The sequence below is a fragment of the Notolepis coatsorum genome, assembly GCF_963971535.1.
Source record: "Notolepis coatsorum genome assembly, chromosome: 6".
Classification (NCBI taxonomy): domain Eukaryota; kingdom Metazoa; phylum Chordata; class Actinopteri; order Aulopiformes; family Paralepididae; genus Notolepis; species Notolepis coatsorum.
This window is the reverse complement of record NC_140170.1, coordinates 110,380,415-110,402,758: the sequence shown is the minus strand read 5'-3', so window position 1 is coordinate 110,402,758 and position 22,344 is coordinate 110,380,415. Positions and strand designations below refer to the sequence as shown.

General features: G+C 42.9%; 1 protein-coding gene across 2 annotated transcripts in view; it reads left to right on the top strand.

Annotated features, from left to right (window-relative positions):
• Positions 1–22,344, top strand: part of ipo9 (importin 9) — a 66,230-nt gene that overhangs the window by 5,387 nt on the left and 38,499 nt on the right. Inside the window, exons 2-7 of one of the 2 annotated variants that reach the window (XM_084316412.1) lie at positions 3,726–3,787; positions 3,917–4,003; positions 6,280–6,481; positions 12,344–12,432; positions 12,909–12,995; positions 17,083–17,202. In XM_084316412.1, the coding sequence (XP_084172538.1) occupies positions 3,726–3,787; positions 3,917–4,003; positions 6,280–6,481; positions 12,344–12,432; positions 12,909–12,995; positions 17,083–17,202 (647 nt within the window). Of the gene's footprint in view, positions 1–3,725; positions 3,788–3,916; positions 4,004–6,279; positions 6,482–12,343; positions 12,433–12,582; positions 12,598–12,908; positions 12,996–17,082; positions 17,203–22,344 lie in introns of those variants that run through there. The other variant, XM_084316413.1, reaches the window with a different exon arrangement.

Sequence of the window (22,344 nt, the reverse complement as noted above, 5' to 3'; positions counted from 1 at the left end):
ACACACACACAAGCTACTGCATCAGTTACTACTTATGATTAACAAGGCATTCGTTTTGTGGCATTAACGTTATATAGTTAGTGTTACACGGACAATAACATCAGCATATTATTATTACCCATAGCAGCAAGGCATTACTCATTAGCTACCGGGAGATGCAAGACTAACGTTACTGGTGAAAATGTGATTTGCGTTGGAATACTACTCCTTTGCCAACTTGCTGTACTTTGCTTGCAGGTCTGCAGCCATTATTGCTGCATTATGAATAGCCCCAACTTTAGCCAAGCCAAGGTAACGTTATGGCTAAACCTTTAACAATAGTTAACGCTAGCTTTCGGTTAGCTGTTCAATGCTATTAATAACACAACTCCCTGTCAACACCCTCTCTCGGGAAGATGGCATTTAAGAAAGTATCTGCTGTTAAAACGACACAAACATTCGTTTTGTGGCATTAACGTTATATAGTTAGTGTTACACGTTCAATAACAAGCATATTATTTACCCGAAGATAGCAGTAAACAAGGCATTACTCCGTTAGTCCGTTCATAGCTCGGTTCCATTCCGTTGCTCATTCCGTACCCAACTACACATTCTGCAATCTGTTAATAAAGTTTTCAACCAGACAAATGTATAGAAAGGCTTTGTTTTATTATAACATTTGTTGCAGTAAAATCATTATGTCTCATTTGGTCATGCTGTTGCTGTGGAGCGCCGGTCGGCGGGCCGGGCAGCTAACGTAGCTACGTTAAGTGTGTTCAACTTCTGCTCTCGCAAACAGAACAATGGCGGCATGCCCGAAAGTAGAAAAATGAATAAACGCTTGCCGATTGGTGGTAAGGACAGCAGGAGGTGGGTGCTAGCGGTGTGGCGTAATTGGCCGAATCGACTGTCAATCAAAATGGTTCCATTGCATTGGTTGAAAGCTCTGGTTGAGAGAATGGTATCCCGCTGCAGGCCGCCAGAATGGTTCCATTGCATTGGTTGAAAGTAGGGATGCCCCGATCGATCGGCCACCGATCGTTATCGGCCGATAATCAGTATAAATATGCGATCGGGGAATTCCGATAATGAGTCATATTCGCCGATCGCCGAAACTGATCAAGTGGATATCTCACTCGCTTGTCTCAGACGCACAGGACCTGCAAACTGCTCCTCCTCCCTAGCCCCGCCCGCCCCCGTGTAGAGTTTGTAAACAAAGAGGTGCGGCTCCTCTGCTCGAGTTTGTAGTGCATTCGACCTGCGCTAACGTTAGCTACCTAGCTATCGTTACTGTTTAAACAAAATTACCCAGTCAACTATTCACGTTTAGTAGGCATTGTCTAACGGTATTTAGCCGGCTAGCTAGCGATAGCTCCTGATATCAACAAATGATCCAGAAAATCTAGTAGTCCATGTTCATACCTCCGGTAGCTTGCGTTAGCTTGCGTTAGCTGACGTTAGTTTTCTGTTCAAAACGAAATGTCCCATTGAACTAAAGTTCTGTCTTAACGTCATCTAGCCGGCTAGCAGTAGCTACAGATAGCTCTTGATATCAATGTCTTATAACATTGATTTAATGCGTATTCGAGCTGAGGGCTTGCTGAATGTGAAATGACCAAAGCATAACGTTACCAATGGGTCCCGCTGCAGCGCCGGAGAATCCTTTTTGGAGCGAGGCTACTAGAGTACACACAGACAGTGGAGCTGTTTGCAGATAGCGAGCATTTTGACTTGTTGCGTGGTGGCGATGTCTCGCAGATAATACAAGTACAAGTCTAATTATATAATATATATATTTTATTAAAAAAAAAAAGAAAAAAAAAAAACTTTTTATATAAAATAATTTTTAATTTCTTTTTAATCAAAAACGATCGGTATCGGCCGATATGGCTCACGACGATCGGTGATCGGTATCGGTGGCAAAAAACGTGATCGGGGCATCCCTAGTTGAAAGCTCTGGTTGAGAAAATAGTATCCCTCTGCAGGCCGCAAGACGATACTGGGAGAGAGATAGTGATACCATAAACATATTTCTTGATGTTTCCTTTTTTTAAGTAAGTAAAGAGGCCTACAAATAAACATACACATACAAATATACAGTAGTTTCATTAAAAAAAAGAATAAAATAAAAAATACTTATATACAAATATCTGTATCGGTATCGGCCGATAGTGTTAGTTGAACAATCGGTATCGGTATCGGCGGCCAATTTTCATATCGGTGCATCCCTATCTAATTTGCCTGCCATTACGTAGCGTTCTGAAAAACGAAACTGAAAACTGAAAACGAAAATGGCCCTAGTGTAACCGCAGCAAACTTAGGCTTATCAAAACGCACCAGTGGTTTTGTCATATAAGCTTGACCCAACAGAAACGGGGCTGTGACTGATTTTAGGTTCCCCAGCCCATAGCTTAGGAAACCACATGGCAACATCTGATGAATGCATCCAGTTCTTTGGTTTCACTTGATGTCACACACACGGTGATGTCACACAGTGTCCCTCTGTCTGCAGCCTTTTCTGCCGTGACCATTTTACATCCTTTGTAGTAAGAACGTGATTGGAACTCAAATACAGTACTACAGTTGTACTGTACAGTACTCAAATAGAGTACTACAGTACAGTAATACATTACTCAAATACAGCACAGTCAGTAATACAGTACTCAAATACAGTACAGTCAGTAATACAGTACTCAAATACAGTATTGCAGTACAGTAATAAAGCACTCAAATACAGTAATACAGTACTAAATACAGTACTACAGTAATGCAGTACTCAAATAAAATGCATGCAGTACTACAATACAGTACATGCAGTACTCAAATACAGTATAATTATGCAGTAATACAGTACAGTAAATCAATGCAGTACAGTAATACCAAAGTAAATAAAGGGTAAGAGTATTCTCTTCTGTTGTCTCTTGTTTTGTGTAAACGGTCTAATAGTAATTTTGACATAAGGATAGGATTACACTGGAACGTCTGCATGTGGGCATCATGGACAATGACAGCTAGCATGGAGGGGGGGGTCATTCTGGGACACTGGAACTAACTGTCAAGCCTTCCCATGGTGTCATGAGCCTAATGTGATGAAACACCAGTAAAGGGAGGTGCCCACTTGATAACCCTGGTGATATGATATGCCTCTCTCTGCCTATCTATCTACACGTTGGGTTGTGGTGGCCCTCGGGGGCCATGTGATTGGGTACAGTTAAGTAACATGTAGCAAAAGCGTTACCTGGAGCACTCGGCACACACATCGGGGCACGGGTCTGTTGAAGTTGGCAGTGCTGTTTGAGGGCCGTTATGGCCCATGTAATACATCCATAGTGTGCAGTTCCATATAAGTATTTATAGGTATATTAGACTTTCTTTTGGCAGTGGGAGTGGGTTTCTTCATTGAGCGATTATCCTTATCATTAGGGCACAATTATCTTGTGTTTTATATTATAGATTCAGCACATGCATACCCTTTTTTGTCAGTTGATTCCTTTGAATTTCACAGTGGAGGCCCTAGCACTCGGTAAAGTTGTATTCCTAAATATCATATCTGTTTGAACCCTTTCACTACCACACTACCAAAGGGTTAACCCTTTCACTGTGACAATAAAGAGGGTTAAGTTAACCCTTGTAGTGTGGTAGTGAAAGGGTTAAGTATGCCATGCAAAGCGGTAAACGCCTGAAACCATGTCCTCTCTGTCCCACTAACTCTGTGTTGACCTCTCTCCCTACCGTCCGCGTGGCAGAGTTCGGCGTGCACTTGGCGGAGCTCACCGTAGACCCCCAGGGCGCCCTCGCTATCCGTCAGGTGAGAGGAGAAAAGAAAAGAGAAAGAAACGACAACCCATTCTAATGAATTTACTGCTGAAATAACAAGTGAGCGGAGCGACAGCACCACTCATGCCTTTGTGTTGTTGTCAACCTGTGTGCCGTACAGCTGGCGTCGGTCATCCTGAAACAGTATGTGGAGACGCACTGGTGTTCTCAGTCAGAGAAGTTCAGACCCCCTGAGACCACGGACCGGGTAAGAAGCAGCTCACAGGCCACTTCAGTGTTCTAGCTGTAGAAGGTATTGGCATTTGTGATGCCTGCAGTAAATAACCTTAGAATGATGCATACAGACGCATGACAAGTTGTTGCACTGTTAAGAAAACAAGCTAGAAGAAGCTGTAAGTAGCGCCGGGTATCATTTGAAAATGTTCAATACCAATACCTGGTATTCAATACTGATTCCAAAACTATATATATATATTTTTTTATACCTTACTTTACTGAGTTATGTGCATCGTGTGTGCTGTGTGAGCCAATCGGAGGCTTTGTTACATTTTGGATTGTTGAACAGAAGAAGTGTTATATCTTGGAACAAACATGCTTATTGCTCACTGACACTGATGAGAATAACTACTTAAGGTAGTGGACAGTGTCAGTCAATACCACATTTTAATGCCACAGCATTTTCCTTTCATTGAAGCAATTAATAACATAAAAGTTTAGAATTTCGATACCCAGCACTAGCTGTAAATAAATAACCCCCAGATTTTCACAAGCTCCATAGAAGACATTGTACATCTTCAGGGATTCATTATGGACAAATGTATCGTCTCTCCCGTTATGTCACACATTGAGGCCCAGGGATAGTGTAGCGGTGGTCGGCCCAATATCTTGTCCCTGTGATGTTGTTGAGTGGTTGTCGTTTATTCTGCACGACGAGTTGTAATTTTAACAGGTGTTACGTTTTTAATAAACTTGAACAAGTGAAGGAGTACATGTACCTTGGAAGCTGGATCAGTGAAGGTGGTAGAGCTAACGAGAAGAACCGGAATTGCAAAGAGCGCGTTCTGGAACCATAAATAATTATTGAGACGCAGACGAAACATAAGTTGGAAAACGAAGACCAGAATTTTGGAAACGTATGTTATGTCAGTCTTTTCATACGGAGCAGAGGCATGGCCGCTGAATGAAGAGGCAAAGAGGATGATAGACTCTTTTGAAATGTGGACGCTGAGGAAGATGCTGAAGATAACATGGAAGGATAATATCAAGAATGACGAGGTACTGAGAAGAGGGGGAATGCAAGGAGGACAGCTGCTGGAGAGGTTGAAAAAGAGAAAGATTGAGTTGTGCGGGCACGTGCTGAGAGGATCCAGCCGGGAGATGTTCAAGAATGTGGTGATGGGGAATGTGGATGGAAAGAGAGGAAGTGGAAGACTAAGAAGAGGCTAGGTAGACGACGTCTCTGATTGGAGTGGAGTGAGAGGCGGAGTCACGGAGTTGGAGAGAAGTGGGGACAGAATGGGTTGGAGAGTGATGGGCAACCTTCGGAACGAAGAAGCCACTTGATGACGATGAAAGATGACCATATGTGGAAGCCCTGGGCTAAACCCCAGTCCTAAACCCCAGTCCTAAACCACCTGTCTCTCTGGGGGACTGGGGGTGCCATGCGGTGTGCGGTGGGGGTTGGTTCTTTCATCGCCCACTGTGTGGCACCCGGCCTAGGGCTGCGTGGGTGCAGGGGCCCACATTGCTGGTGCCAGGTGGTGCACATCAGAATTAGAATTATTTCACTTGACATATCAGCATGACATATGTCAATACCTGGAGCTCACATTTGAACCATTTCCTCCTGTACCCACACCCCTTACCCTAAACCGGGTTTGTATCCTATTCCCAGGGGTGCGTTGGTCATGGGATGGGGTTGCACGCCGTGCAACCGGGTATCACGTGCACACACATGCGCATGCAGACAAGAATGCGCTGCACTCGACTGACGCGCCAAGTACCCACCTGGCTACTTTGCATAACAATAGCTCAGGTCGTCAGGTGTGTTCAAATACGTCCTCGGATACATTCACACAACTTGTGAATGAAATGTGTTACATCCCATTCCCAGAGGCAATTAGGCATTGTCTTTATTCTGTGCGCACGTGAGGGAACATTTATGCGCACGCACGTGTGCACGTGGCGTCATTAAAACACAGTGCAACCAGGTATGAAATCACCAACACACCACTGCCTATTCCATACCCCTACACCCCCTTACCCTAAACCAGGTTACCCTAAACACACACACTCTCATATACACGTATGACCTTTAAAAAAAGGTATGAGTAGCATAGATGTTTGGCAAGGGGATTGGGTTTCTTCATTGAGCGCTTATCCTTACCACTAGGGCACAAGTATCTTGTGTTGTATTATAAATTACTTGCCAGTCCTTGAGACATGAGCACTACTATTTTCCGGTCAGTCACTGAGGTTTGAAACGCTAATCAGACCCTCTTCTATATCTTTCCTCTCGCTCAGGCAAAGGCAGCCATCAGGGAGTTGCTGCCAGGCGGCCTGCGAGAGGCCATCAGTAAAGTGCGGTCCAGCGTGGCCTACGCTGTGTCGGCCATCGCTCACTGGGACTGGCCAGAGGCCTGGCCGCAGCTGTTCACGCTGCTGATGGACATGCTGGTCAGCGGAGATGTCAACGCCGTGCACGGAGCCATGAGGGTCCTCACAGGTATAGATAAAACAGTACACGGACTGCGCCGTTCACATGATATACTGTATGTACAGACATAGAGATGGAGGCAAATGCATAGTATGTAGAGATGGACACGGTATACAGACCCACACATTATATTCACATACACATGTTTGAGGCGCCTCGCAGGCTGGAAGATGGACGCAAAAGTGCAATCCTATGTGCTCCCAGGTACACACTCCAGCTCAGGTACACACTCCAGCTCAGGTACACACTCCAGCTCAGGTACACACTCCAGCTCAGGTACACACTCCAGCTCAGGTACACACTCCAGCTCAGGTACACACTCCAGTCCCAGGTACACACTCCAGCTCAGGTACACACTCCAGTCCCAGGTACACACTCCAGCTCAGGTACACACTCCAGTCCCAGTTACACACTCCAGTCCCAGGTACACACTCCAGTCCCAGGTACACACTCTAGCTCAGTTACACACTCTAGCTTAGGTACACACTCTAGCTCAGGTACACACTCCAGTCCCAGGTACACACTCCAGTCCCAGGTACACACTCTAGCTCAGGTACACACTCTAGCTTAGGTACACACTCTAGCTCAGGTACACACTCCCAGGTACACACTCCAGCTCAGTGTGTGTGTGTGTGCTTCATATTTGGAAGCCTGGGTCATGTCCATAAGTTGGGTGTTAGAGGCCTTCAGTTGGCCGGTCTTCCGAAGAGAAGAGCCAAACAATTAGCAAAATATTGCTCAGTGTCAGCAATTATTGGCAGCCGGGCAATTTGGAGAAGACGCTGCTTGCTATCTGTACCCATGAGCTGTGTGTTGATTGTCGGGTTCATCATCTTTGTGAGTCTGTAACTTTGATTGCCACTGTGGCACGATTGTATCGGAATAATCCCACAATGTACAAGTGCACTGTTAATATTTGTGTCCTTTAAACTTTGTCTTTATGTGGACATAAATAAAATATTCTAAATGTGTGTGTTACAACACATTTCAATATTCAAATTGTAATTGTATAAAATACTACTAACAAATGGCAAATTAGATCTAATAAAACAACAACATAATAAACAATCATTCATTCATTATTCATGAGGTGAACTGAAAACGCATCATTGTTTCTTGTCACCTTTTCATGATTTTGGAAAAATGTGCCTGCATTGCAAACCATTAAATGTGTGTTACAAAGCGCAGCTCAATGCCTAATGATTGTTTCCTATTGGTACTACTCATAATAGCAAATACAACACTGAATTGTTAATTGGAAGCATTTTACTCCTACTTTGATGTGGTAATAACGTGTATATTTTATCATTGATATTTAAATTCTCCTAATTTCAGCATAGTTGAATGGTATTCTTGGGGACAATTGTGACCAGGCACAGACTTTGGGGTCTTGTTGTGGCCTTTGGGTTCATACCTTCAAAATAAGCCATCACTTGTACAAATCGGGCGGATACTTTTCAATCTATGTTTTATTAACCATGATGATACCACAATAGCTCTTTTTGAGCCACAGACCTTCAAAGACTTATCTGTTTTTCTTAACGATGCATGCAGTACTACTTTACCCACTGGTCTAGGGCTGTCTTAATTACTTCGAAGCTTCGTTCGATGGCACAAGCTTCGAACATAAAAAGAAATCTAACGTTTTTGCCTCAAATCTTGCGCCTCCATTCCAATGAAACGAAAGTAAGCGGCGCCTCGACTCCACCTCTCTACAACAAGCATGTGGAGATTATCTGTGTTGAAAACAACAAGGACATGTGCAGCAGACATGTCGACGAAGAAGTCATCAGACGTGTGGTTACACTTTAAAATATGCAAAGACAATGCCCAAAAAGCCGAGTGCCAGATATGCCAGAAGAAAATGGCATATCACAACTCTACAACAACTTTGTCAAATCACCTAAAAAACGTAAGTATCGTTGTACACGACGGCGACGCCACACAAAACATTAATAAGGCTATGCCTATGCTGCTATGACTAATGTGTTACCAAGTTGGCTAATTTAATTGTATCATCTGCTTTTGTAGGTGCATTGTCTGATATAATTATAAATTATAAATTATAAATTAAATATAATATAATTGTTTGCTTGATAGACGAAGGTTGCAACATAATTATGTAATGTCATGTCGTTGGCTGTGAGAGCAGCCTTACTGCACCCAGGCAGCGCAGCCGAGTGAAACCTTGTTGGCTGCGTCACAGTCACGAAAGGGGCTACTTAATTAATTAATCCAATCCACTTTATTTATAGAGCACATTTAAAAACAACGTTTACCAAAGTGCTGTACAAGTCCCACAACATAAGATACAAAAAAATAATAATATAATTATTATTTTTTTATTTTTCTCGAAGCTTCGAATTAAAATCGAAGCTCGGCCCCGAAGCTTCGATTGCCAAAAAAAGCTTTGAAGGTCAGCCCTACACTGGTCATTGCAATACAACTAACCCCTCCCCCCGCCTAACGCCTTCTCCAGGTGAGCTGTAGAACGCTAAATCAAATTATACAATGGCATGCACATTTCTTGATTCTGATCTGCTGAAACAGTCAAGTTAGACGGTTATTATTACAATCACTCCGCCAGTTTGAGTTTTTAGCAATGAAACCAAGATGGCGGACAATAATCTTTACGAATGGATGTGTTCATAGCGTCATAACGACTCATTCAAAAACGATTCTGTCACGTGGAATGTGTTAGTTTCTTACACAATGTTGGATTATGTAATTGGTTGGTCATGACTCATTGTGGAACAAAATATACATCGCGGGAAGTCTGTTGTTGGATGCCATTCGTCAAAAGGACACTAATTTCACTGTTAATAAAATTTTCAATCAATCCAATAACACACGCTCACTTCACTGTTAAATGGCATGCTTTGAAGCAGCTCGGCGGTGCATGCCATCTAAGAATGAAGTGAGAGTGTGTTATTGGAATGATTGATTGATTGATTGAAAATTGTATTAATGTCGGCCTTGTTTCGAACTGGTTATGCTTAGGCCCTCTTTCGAAGTCGGTTATGCTTAGAGTTTATCTTTAGAGCAGGGCGATAGACCACCAGCCCTGATTCCAAACTCTAAGCATAACCGACTTCGAAAGAGGGCCTAAGCATAACCAGTTCGAAACAAGGCGGACATTGATAAAATGTTCAATCAATCATTCCAATAACACACGCTCACTTCATTCTTAGATGCTTCTATAGAAAGTAGGTTAAAACTACTTCTGCGGATGGTTTTGTGAATAAATCGCCATTATGCTGTGTGTTTATATAGCAATAAGGTTGGATGAATTCGGCAATTGTATAAAGATGTAAGCACTGTCTATTTGTAATAACATTTTCAATCAAACCAATAACACACGCGGCTCACTTCATTCTTGCCTTGAAACAGCGCACCTCCGAGCTGCTTCCACACGGAGGCAACTTATTTTATTTTTTATTTTTTTGGAACTACATTTTCTGCGGATGGTTGTCAATAAATCTTCAATTAATGTGTGTTTATTGTATAGCAATAAGGTTGGATGAATTCGGCCATTGTATAAAAGCATTACATCACGCGACAGTGTGTTATGGGGGTGGGCGTGATCTAATTTCTATAACACACTGTCGTGTGATGTAATGCAAGCCTTAAGGTCCCCCTATAGGACCCCCTGCTTTTCTTTATCATAAATCGATCAATAGAGACCGTATTAGATCCCCAATTATCATATCATGGGGTATCATTGGAAAGCCACAAAGATTTTCGAGATCGCCAAATGATTGACGGAACTAGAGCCCCGGGAGTCGGGGCTGGTAATGTGTACTTTTGCGTACTTTGGGGCACGCCTCACATATCGGCATGTAACTCGAGAACCGCTGAACGGATTTTGTCACCTGAAAGGGCAATCGACAGGCAACAAATAGGGCTTTAATTCTATCTATATATTGTATTAAAAGAAATGCACACCCGAGCCACTAGAGGACGGCAAAGAATCGTCCACATGTGGGCCCTTGGATGTTAAGAGGTTAATGTTTAAAAAAAAAAAAAAAGTGTAGCAAAGAGTAAAGACCATAACTCTATCAAAAACAGTAGTCAAAGTGTATATTTTAATTTTACCGATGTTTTATACGATTATCGGAAATACGAATTTATCGAAAAATGCTAATTATCGTAAAAACCGCAAGGAAATGACTAAATCCAGATTCAACCCTGCCATTGGAAAGAGCAGCATTTTCCCTATCCATAGATGTATGATTTGGCCATAATAAGGTCAAGGTCAAATATGAATTTATAATTAAAATCGATTATCATTTATTACAGTATCTACAAATCCTTCTGTTTAATCATCTTCCCTTTATTCATTTGCTTAGATTTTTTGTACACATGATCTCAATAAGGTGGTGCATGAGCTCAGTGAGCATTTTCTCCTACCCGTATCAATTTCTGATCAAAGATGCAAAAATCATAAATCATAATTTATATTCTCCTTTTCTTCATTACAATTTACTCAGCCTAGTAACAGACACAATATTTCTGACACTGGAAATACATACCCCCTGGTCCCTAGATGTTCCTAGATACCAAGAACATGCAAATTGACCTTGCAGAAGTGGAGCAATCTTCCATTTACTTAGGCATGTACCTTTAGGCGAAAACGGTCTACAGATTAACCGGTGTTAAACACTAGACGGGGGAGGGGGAGACGGGGAGAGAGAATACATACATTTTGGTGTTGCCTTCATATTTGGACCAATATCTCCCTGCAATTTACCCTCCCCCCTCCACACACACACACACACACACACAAACACAAAAGGCTCCTACATTATAGCTCTCAGGCATATAGCCAGCCAGTATGCGACGGAGAGATACACTTTCAAATTATTATTATTTTTTTTATATCTCTCTTTCTCCGATTTTTCTCTGTTTTCTCCCCGTCCCAATTTAGTCGTTGTGCCAATTCCCCCCCCCCCCTCCCCTACCTGGTTGTTGTGCGCATGTTCTCCTACTGGTCGGTACAAGGGAACCCTGAAGTATCCGCACGCTTCCTCCGACACGTGCGGCGACAGCCAGTGGCTCTCTTCTCACCTGGCAGCGAGGGCTCTCATTGGTGAAGTGTAACGCGTGGGAGGTCACGCTGCCTTCCTCAAGTCCTGCCTCCACTGAGCAAGCGCCCAGACCTGACCTGTAGGCGTCGCTGTCCACAACGCCAGTTTCCTACCCACGGCTTCCCTCCCCCTAACCCAGTCAAACGAGTTAGTATAGCGATCAGCCCAAGCCAAGGCAATGCTCACTCCGGGAGTCGAGACCGCAGCCTCTTGCATTGGTGACGAGCGCAATCTCCGCTACGCCACCTGACCGCAGATAATCTCCCGATAACACAAACTGTTCCAAATACATTTAATGTTTCTCGGCATATATTTGCACGCTGCAGTGCCAACACAGTACTGGGTCCATGTCCGTTGTCTCTTCTTTGGAATGGATTTGGTGCCAGCTGTAATTTCTGCCCGTCTCCGTCATCAAAACTGGAGACCGAAGGTACTTAGCCACTCCCCTCCGACAACATTTTAGTTTTTTAATACAATACAGCCGGACTGTCTAATAATAATTCACATATTTAGTCAGATTAAGTTTAGCAAATAAGGAGACGGATGGAGAAGATTTTAAAGCACTCAAATTGACAATATCTCAATTCCGACCTATTTCTGAATTTCACGACATTTGGACATTAGTTTGTGACGGCCGTAACAAGGCAGTTTGACCGTGCTGAGTCACAATTGACAGCCCTATGTGTGTGTGTGTTTGTTTGTTTGTTTGTTTGTTTGTGTGTGGAGAGAGACTTTATTTTTCCATTTCTTACTCTTAACCATCTCTTGTCCATGTTCTGTCCAGAATTTACCCGGGAAGTGACAGATACACAGATGCCACTGGTGGCCCCAGTTATCCTCCCTGAGATGTACAAGATCTTCACTATGGCTGAGGTAGAGATGTATAAGATCTTCACTATGGCTGAGGTAGAGATGTATAAGAGCTTCTCTATGGCTGAGGTAGAGATGTGCAATATCTTCTCTATGGCTGAGGTAGAGATGTATAAGATCTTCTCTATGGCTGAGGTAGAGATGTATAAGATCTTCACTATGGCTGAGGTAGAGATGTATAAGATTGTCTATGGCTGATGTAGAAATATATATATATAAGGTCTTCTCTATGGCTGAGATAGTGATGTATATGATTTTCTCTATGGCTGAGGTAGACATGTGTAAGATCTTCTCTATGGCTTGAGGTTAAAACCCTCAGCTCCCTTGCTCTTTGTGTTCCAATGTGTTCGCCACAAAACTACCCTTTTCCATACATTTCCATACAAAAACAAACAAAGGAGCGATATCTGTAGACCTAAAATGCATACTTTGACTGAAGTGCCTTGACATTGTGCTGATTCTGATGTCCTGTATTGCAGGTGTACAGTATTCGTACCCGCTCCAGATCTGTGGAGATCTTCACCACCTGTGCCAATCTCATTTGTGCTATCGAAGAGCTGGAGAAGGTGAGCCACTGGCTGACCAAACCAATTTTAAAATGCATAGCCTAGTGCAGGGGTCACCAACACGGTGCCCGCGGGCACCAGGTAGCCCCCAAGGACCACATGATTCCCCCGCGGCAAACCTTGCATTTTCTAATAAAATTTAGCCTCTTTCATTTCTCCATCACCACAAATCCGCCCCTCAATTAATATCGCGGGGGGGGGGGGGGGGGGCATAATCCCACGGGACAATGCATTGGGAACTTGTGTCCCACGACGAGATCTACCCCCGTGAATATTATTGCGCGGATTGGAATACAGGCGTGCGTGAAAAATCTGCGAGATTTTTCCACGTCGCGCCCCAACCTTTTCGCTGATGGAAGTGTTTCAAGTTCAAGTTGCTTTATTATTATTATATACAGAATACTTTTCCATGAAATGCTTTTTTCTGTATGAGCTCCTGGGAGTGTGCTAGATAAAAATAGATAAAAAGTATAAAATAGAAAGTTAAAAGTACGTAAACAAAAAGTGTTCAGTCAATATACATATATACAATACAGAGTAAAAAAAGAGTAACAGTGAGTTACAGTACAATGCAGAAATGGGATGAGGTACAACTTAGGGTAAGGTGCAATGAGGTATGAATTGTAGTGCAAATCTCTTTACCAATCAATATAAAGTGTCTAAAGTGAGAAAAGTGGGTGTTACCGTGCATGTTTATTTAAAGTGAGTGTGTACGTGTGGATTTGTGTGCTGTGAGTGTAGTTGATGTTTTGTTACATAGTGTCATTGTCGTTGAGCATCCTGATCCTGGCCTGGGGATAGAAGCTCCTTCTGAGTCTCTCTGTACTGGCTATGAGACTCCGGTATCGCTTGCCTGACCGCAGCAGTTCAAAGAGGCAGTTGTTTGGGTGACTAGAGTCTTTGATTATTCTCTAAGCCTTGCCCCTGCAACGCTTGTTGTAAATGTCCTGGAGAGTGGGAAGCCCACCTCCAATTGTGCGTTCGGCTGAACGGGCCACTCTCTGTAGTCTGCTACTGTCTTGTGCAGTGCTATTCCCAAACCAGGAGGTGATGTTACCAGTCAGGATGCTCTCTATTGTGCATGAGTAGAAGTTCTGACTCACATGAGTATGATCTTCTGACTCACTTTGAACTTCCTTAGGCGCCTAAGGAAATAGAGGCGTTGCCGTGCCTTCTTAACTACACTGTCAATGTGTGTGGTCCATGTCAAGTCCTTGGATATGTGGACTGCGAGGTACTTAAAACTGTTCACTCTCTCGACCGGTGCCCCGTCGATGCTGAGGGGGCTGTAGTCCCTGGCTGGCCCCCGACCCCTCTTGTAGGCCCTCTTGTTGTTTGCAGAGATCAGGCCCACCACTACTGTGTCGTCAGCAAACTTGATGATTGTGTTGTTGTTCCGCTGTGCCACACAGTCATGGGGGGGCCCCTGTGTTGAGGGTGATGGATGAGGAGGTGCAGTTGCCTGCTCTCACCACCTGGGGTCTTCCCGTCAGGAAGTCCAAGACCCACTGGCAGATGTCGTAGTTCAAGCCCAGGTCTCTGAGCTTGACTATGAGCTTGGAGGGGACTATGGTATTGAATGCTGAGCTGTAGTCAATAAATAGCATTCTCACATAGTTCCCCTGCCTCTTGTCCAGGTGTGATGCTGCTGTGTGCAGCACATGGGCTATGGCGTCCTCCGTGGACCTGTTGGGGCGATATGCAAATAGCAAATTGCATTGGGAAGTCGTGCCCCCCGCCAAGATCTACCACTGGGAGAAATCTCGCGGCACGGTGGTGTAGTGGTTAACACTGTCGCCTCACAGCAAGAAGGTCCAGGGTTCGATTCCCGCTTGGGGACCAGTTTTCCGCGATGCCAGGTACCCAGGTGGGGTATCTCCCGGGCCTTTCTGTGTGGAGTTTGCATGTTCTCCCCGTGCTCGCAAGGGTCCTCCCCCCCCCCCCCCCCCCCCCCAATAAGAGAAACCCAATAAAAAAACATAAAAAAAAAAAAGATTGCCAACGCTGTTGCATCTGTGACGAAGACGGGCAGGAGCACTTGGATGGTCCCTGGGTGTGGCTCATGCCACAGCCCTCCTCTGCTCCCGGCTGTCCTTGGGGGGAAGGATGACGGGATGGGTTAAGCGCAGAAGAGTATCGCATTGGCGATCGTACAAAAACAATGCATGCGTGTGTGTTCCGGTGTTTGTGTGCTAACCGTGTGTGCTAACCACTAACATTGAGTGTTGTTGCATGCCCATTAAAAGACCTCTGCGACAGGTTCTGCATTATTATATGTCCAAACAGAGAAACTACCACCACCTAAAGAATGCTTATTATACTTTGTTTTATCCATATTGAGAGTGAATAACAGATTAACAGGTAGGCTATAGGCATCGTGGTGCAATGTAACGCGCTCAACATGAATAAAGTCGGTGGACAGCACCTGGTGCTGAAATACTATAGCAAACAAGCAGCTTGGTATCAAATTAAAACACCAGTTCAGTAAGTCATTCAAACTTTATCTTTACTTATATATGACTGACGGCACCACACAGTAACAATGCAATTAAACTGACGGAGCAAAAAAAGCTGAATCCGCTTCAAGAAGATGCGCTACATTAGGTATAAGAATAACAACGAGACATTCATTAACTAAATAAAAAATACAATTTGGCTTTTAACCCTCTAAAGCCGGGCGCAACACTATCTTGGATCCGTTTGTGATAAAGACTTGGCTTATTGTATCGGAATCAGGAGATTGTTGCCCGCGCTCTGCTGTTGTCCACTGGCAGTGCGTGGAGATTGGTTGTTGTCTCTACTGCATCTAATCCGCTCTATCTATTTATCATATATCTGTCTGTCACTATAGCCAATGGAAATGGTCATGTGGACTGGGAGAACCAATGGAAAATTCCTATAGTTTCTCGTCCAGTCCGCTCCATAGAATGGACCGTCAGACGCTGGTTGCGCATAATGTAGGATAGACCGATAGAGAGAGGCGCTTGTCTCTGGTTTTATAATAAAATGGCAAAAAGACAAAGGTGCAAACATGTAGCTATTATATATAATAATGGAAAGTAGAAAAAATTACTTGTTTACAGTTTATTATGCCACCAATGCAGCCTGTTTATTTTGATCCTGCCTCTGCCACAAATGTATGTCTTAGTTAAAAGGTGGTCTGTCACAGAGTTAAAGTTTTCACTATCAATTTATTAAATTAGCCATTGTTTTTGGTTCTGGCCTGCCATATAATGGCTTGGAAAAAATGTGGCCCGAGGCCAAACTTAATTGCTGACCCCTAGGGGTGTAATGATGCGACCTCACAGCGATTAATTTCGATTACGATTATTCAGGCAACGATTCAATGCATCATGACATCTCTTCATTTGACCACGATTCGATTCAATAAATTTGATACATTTTCTATCAGTTAATTCCCCAAAAGATTTTGGAATACACAAATGTGGCTGGGGGAACTGATTCACTCGGCATGAATCGACTATAGGTCAATAAAAACAACAACAACAAAAAACACACAAATTTTTTTTTTTAGATTAATTTAGATTATAATCTATTCTAACATTTTCAAATCGATCCAGTTGAATCGTCACATTAGAATCTATGCATTTCGATTAATCGATGCATCATTACACCCCTACCGACCCCTGATGCTGATGAAAAGATGGTAATACCTTGTCTTATAGGGACTGCTACCTTATTTAATTGAGCTGTAATTTACACAATACAAGGATTCAATGTCCCTGATGACATCACCCGTGACCATATTCAAACTCATTTACTCAGACTAAATGAATGTATTTTTGGGTTGTTTCGTTACAGCTCAATGCAATTATTAATTTACTCTCAATAACTGTCAAACTAAACTAAATGCATGTGTGTTTTTAAGTTTTTGGATGTGTGAGAAGAAGGGTTATGTGCAAAATAAATTGCCATTGTATATTGGTGAAGTGCCCCTTTTTGTTCTGATCCTAACAGTTTAAATAGTAGTCGATCTAGACAAGGAACTTGGGCAACTAAACTACGTTTGCTCCGCTGTTTGTTTGTCCTAGTTAGTAACTCGGTACACCCTTCATGTGTGTTTTAGGGTGCAGCCAAATCGCTCATCTTCCCCGTGGTGCAGCAGTTCACAGAGGCGTTCGTGCAGGCCCTGCAAATGCCTGACGGACCGTCCTCCGACAGTGGCATCAAGATGGAGGTCCTCAAGGTTGGTGTGTTTTAACAGAATAAGGCTGTGATGAGATTGGACGCCCTTTTCTTGCACTCAAACGGCAGGTACGACGGTGTACATAGACAATCGAAAGTGCACAGGGCGCAACACGCAATACCACCGAATACCGTTGCTAACGTTACATAGATTAGATTAGATTAAAATGTGTTGTCATTATACAGCACAAGTACTCCGTCTTCACCTCCCGCTGCCTCCACCGCTCCAAGTGTATTATCAAGGACCAGTCTCACCCAGCACATCACCTCTTTCAGCTCCTTCCCTCAGGGAGGAGATACCGGTCCATACATGCAAAGAGTTCAAGACTTATAAACAGCTTTTTCCCCCAAGCAGTCAGACTGTTAAACGCTCATTGACTGTCCCCTCACGTGCACCATGCACTTACCTGGACTTGATAAACCACTATGTTACCGCTCATCATGCACTTTATTATTTAAAATATTCTGTTATATGTACAGTGTTGTGTTTCATGTATGTATATATTGTACTACGGTCTGTGGGAGCTCCCCTGAAATTCTGTTGTATACTGTGCAATGACAATTAAAAGTCTATTCTACGGGGCGCCCTTGTGGCGCGTACCATAGTGCCACGCGCACCTACGCGGCCGACCCGGGTTCGATCCCAGCACCCGACGTTATTTGTCGCATGTCCTCCCCACCTCTCCTCCCGTTCGCCCTCTCCTCTGTCGGTCCTGCGTGACCATGAAAAAGCTGTAAAAATGCTAAAAATATAATAAAAAATAAATAAAAAAGGCTATTCTACAACGAAGTTTGGCATCCAACCAGAGTACAAATGAAACGGTAAAGTGCAATATACAATGTGGTGATTAAACTGGGTACAAAATATACAAATTGGTACTACTGAGCTAATCGGATGTATGTATAGGGTTGTAGTATAATATGTACAGTGATACACGTATAAAGACAATATGGTAGTAGTCTTACAAGTTACAAACATTACTACATTAGCATTGATGGCTAACGCTAACTAATGTTGGCAACTATCGATACGTTTTCACTGTTTGCAGGGCTATATCTATATTCTATATTATAGCTATGGAGACAATACTATGGCTCATTTGACAGTAACTACCCCTCGTCCAACATGTAAAAAATTATAAATTTTTTCATGTATACGTTCGCTAATTCCTGGAAACTGCATTATGGAGCGATATGTGAATTTTGCTAAATGCGTTCGCGTTGCTCGGCTGGACACTAGGGGTGGGAATCACCAGTTTCATCACGATACGATATCGATTCTTTGGACAACGATACGATATTTTCCGATATCACAGTCTGCCACGATACGATACGATTCGATTCAGGTGCCTGTGATCGATATGAGACTATATTATATGCCCATTTAACACAATCGGCAACATTTAAATCAACAAAAAAAAAGGCAATGGAAATATCATTTGATCTCTTCCAGACATTTAAATGAAAAACAATCTATTGTTTTTAATACAAATAGACCTCCTGTTCACTGTTTTTTTTTTTTTTTTTTTTGTTTTTTTTTTTCTATATTAATATCCTATCACAGCGCTGTATTTTGGCTGGAAAAGGCATATTGGGAGTCAGAAGGTGCAGTACCGGCCAGATCCTGTTAGTGGGGCTATCTCCTTCCCAGTCCCTAGTGGACCTCTGCTGCTCTCTATCAGCTTAGCTTAGTTAGCTCACGCTAACGCAACATTAATTTCGGTATTTAACGCGACGTGGGCATAAAGGAATGGCAAGGATGGAAAGCATGTTAGATGCATTTGACCCCTTGTGGGGAAAAAAACAACAGGCACTTATTTCGGGCAAAATAGGCGGACTCTGAAGCAATGCAGTCTAACGTCTACACACGGAGCTGCGCTGAGCTACTGTTGTTGTTGCAGCCAGCCGGGCGGGCGGATATGCTCACGAGGGGATTTTCAAAATAAGAGTATCGCAATATGAATCGATCTTTTTACGTTGCATCGATCCTATTTGATCATTGATAATAGATCGATATATCGATCTGGATCGATGTATCGTTCCCACCCCTACTGGACACGCTACTGTTTCCAAATCAAAGGTATATAATAGGTATTATGTTTCATCATGAATGAATGACATTTTTTGATTCTCTGATTGCCAGCAACGGCATTCGTTTTGAATACTACATATGTTGATCGGCTGGATCGATATGAAATCATTGTAGGATCAAGGTGGAATTTACGTCAGATAGTCCTTACCTTTGATCGGGGTTATTCCAAAAAGAATATTCCAATTGTCTGATCGCGATTTCCAGTATTGATGTCCATCGGGTCCCCGGCATAATCTGGCACAACACATGTATTGAGTGTCCTGGACGCGTGTATGCTTTTACCAACCCAGTTGTGTTCCCGTGATTGGCCACTGACGCACACGCGTACGCCCCCCTCGCTATGAGTGACGCCCCTCGCTATGAGTGAACAGCGGAACGACTGCCGTCTTGTTGACAGAGCTCTCATATTTGCGAATGCATAAACTATATCTTAAATTATGGCTATGTGTCTAATATGGCCGTCGCTTATCAATGACTTGTTTGCAGTCAACAACCATTAAGCCGTGTTGGGCAAGTTACTCAGGAAGTATAGGAGTTACGGAAAGCAGGATGAGAGAGCGTAGATTTCAGTGTGTATCATTTAACATTTGAAAGGCATACACACATTGGGGGATATCTTCGATGACTATGGTCTCCGCAGTCTTCGAGATATATCCAACAAATTTGACCTCACCAGTTCCACTTTTTTCTTCTATTTACAAATAAGAGCAACTTTGAAGGCTCACGGAGTCCCATTAGATGTTCCACTTGAGCACCACAGGTTTCACAAATTCTTTTATGACAAGGAGATGTCGAGAGGCTTTGTCTCTGACATGGGGTTTGGGGGGAAGAGCGAGCGCGAGCCCATGTATTGTATTTATTATTTTTATGTCATTTAGTCTACTTTCATTCTGATTTAATTACTGGACTGTCATTATTGTTATTATTATTTCTGTTATTGTCCTGTGATTCATAAAAAACAATCCGTAAAAATGAACTGATAAAAAAAAAATTGACCGCAAACAAGTCATTGATAAGCGACGGCCATATTAGACACATAGCCATAATTTAAGATATAGTTTATGCATTCGCAAATATGAGAGCTCTGTCAACAAGACGGCAGTCGTTCCGCTGTTCACTCATAGCGAGGGGGGCGTACGTGTGTGCGTCAGTGGCCAATCACGGGAACCCGGAAACACAACTGGATGAACCGCTAGACTTGCCTGGGCCAAAATTCTCCGCCCGGACGACATTAGATGTGACACACAGTCTGGAACAGGGTTTCAAAGGGTGGGCGATACTGCCACCTAGCAGGATCTGTCCGGTATTGCACTCTCTGGGTCTCAGTATGGCTTTCAACGGTAACATAGAGGTCCGTGAGACTGCATAGATCGAAAAAAAGGAAAACGTACCAAATCACGTATATATATTAGAGGTGGGCATAGATTAATTCTTTTAATCTAGATTAATCTATCTGCAATCCTGGAATTAATCTAGATTAAAATGGCCCAAAATTTTTTAAAAAAACCTGCCGAAGGCATTCAAAATATGTGTGTCCTACCCAAATAATGACCAGAAGTAAGTCCTTACTTTTTCTTTCCTCCTTATGTTTCTCAGGCCAGGTGGCCCATTACACCATGAGCCCATCTCCCGTTTCCAAAATGCATTACAGACTGTTTGAAAAAGCTGTTTTGCTATGATAATTGGTAATGAAATATCAAAATAATGTTCAATAAGATGTACTTGTGTTTAATAAGTTGTTTTATTCAGAAGTTAACACAAATAAATAATATTACCAGTACAGTACAGTATCTAGCACACTCATGAGCAAAACAGAAAGAATAATTTCAAACTTGAACTATGTGACATGGCTTGAATCAACTGCTCCAGTGGAGTTGCTCAGTGGCCAATGGTGTCAACTGTGGTTGTACTGGGCAGCTCCCAGGTGTGAATGGAACTGTGTGAATGTGAAGCAGGGCGTTCCTGAAAAAGAGCATCTGTGCTCAGCGAACCTACCCTGGGTAAAATTAATGCGTTAATTATATTATCGCGCGATACTAGTATAGCGTTAACGCAGCACGTTAGCGCCGTTAACGGCCCAGCTCTAATATATATACATGTGATTGGCACTCAACGGGTGGCGAGCAAACACGTATATATATACGTGAATGCGCAGAATGAGTTAAGGGGATGCAGACCAGAGAGACTTTCGTCTTGTTTACATCAGGGTCCCCCATTTTCAATTCATAATGACATTTATGACATACACAACATACAGGTATTCAGATATAAAAATCTAATCATCTAATCTAATCATGACATACATGACATACAGATATACAGTACTGTTACATTTGTGACATACAAGATATGCAAATATACAGATCCTAACAGTAAATATATACATACTAGTGGGAGGGAAATGTACATTTGGAGGGGGTGGGTGGGAGGGAGGGTGTTCGGACATTTACGGGGGCCAGTTTCAAATTGTAGCCTCCCGTAGGTGCTCTTTTGGCTAAAGTTGAAACTTTTTCAACTGAGAGCGCCCGAAAAAGCGTCTCGCGTAGTTTGGAGGAGATGCACACCTGTCGCGACCAGTGATGCCAGTAACTAGTTACTCTAATCTGATTACTTTTTTCAGTAAATAGTAATCTAACTTGTTACTTTTTTACAAGCCAGTAATCTGATTAGTTACTTTTCCAAGTGGCTGTGCGTTTTTTTTTTTTTATCTATTTTTAGTGCTGCTTATAGTTTTTAATATGCTCCCTCTGTACAGCACTTTGTGCCCCTGTGGCTATTAAAGCGCTTTATAAATAAAGTTGGATTGGATTGGATACTATCTCATAATGCTGATAAGAGAGCCAGGGGTACAGTCGGCTACCTCTCCAGAACCCAGACCGGAGATGGGACGTGCGCTCGCGCACGCACACACACAGCCACACACGCATGTTTATGTTATAGCTGATTTTAGAATAGCTTCAACATGAAGTTAAATCAACTATCCAGTTCGTTATTAAAATTTTCACTTTTTCTCCTCCTTTTTCTGTGTTTTTCTCCCATCCCAATTTAGTT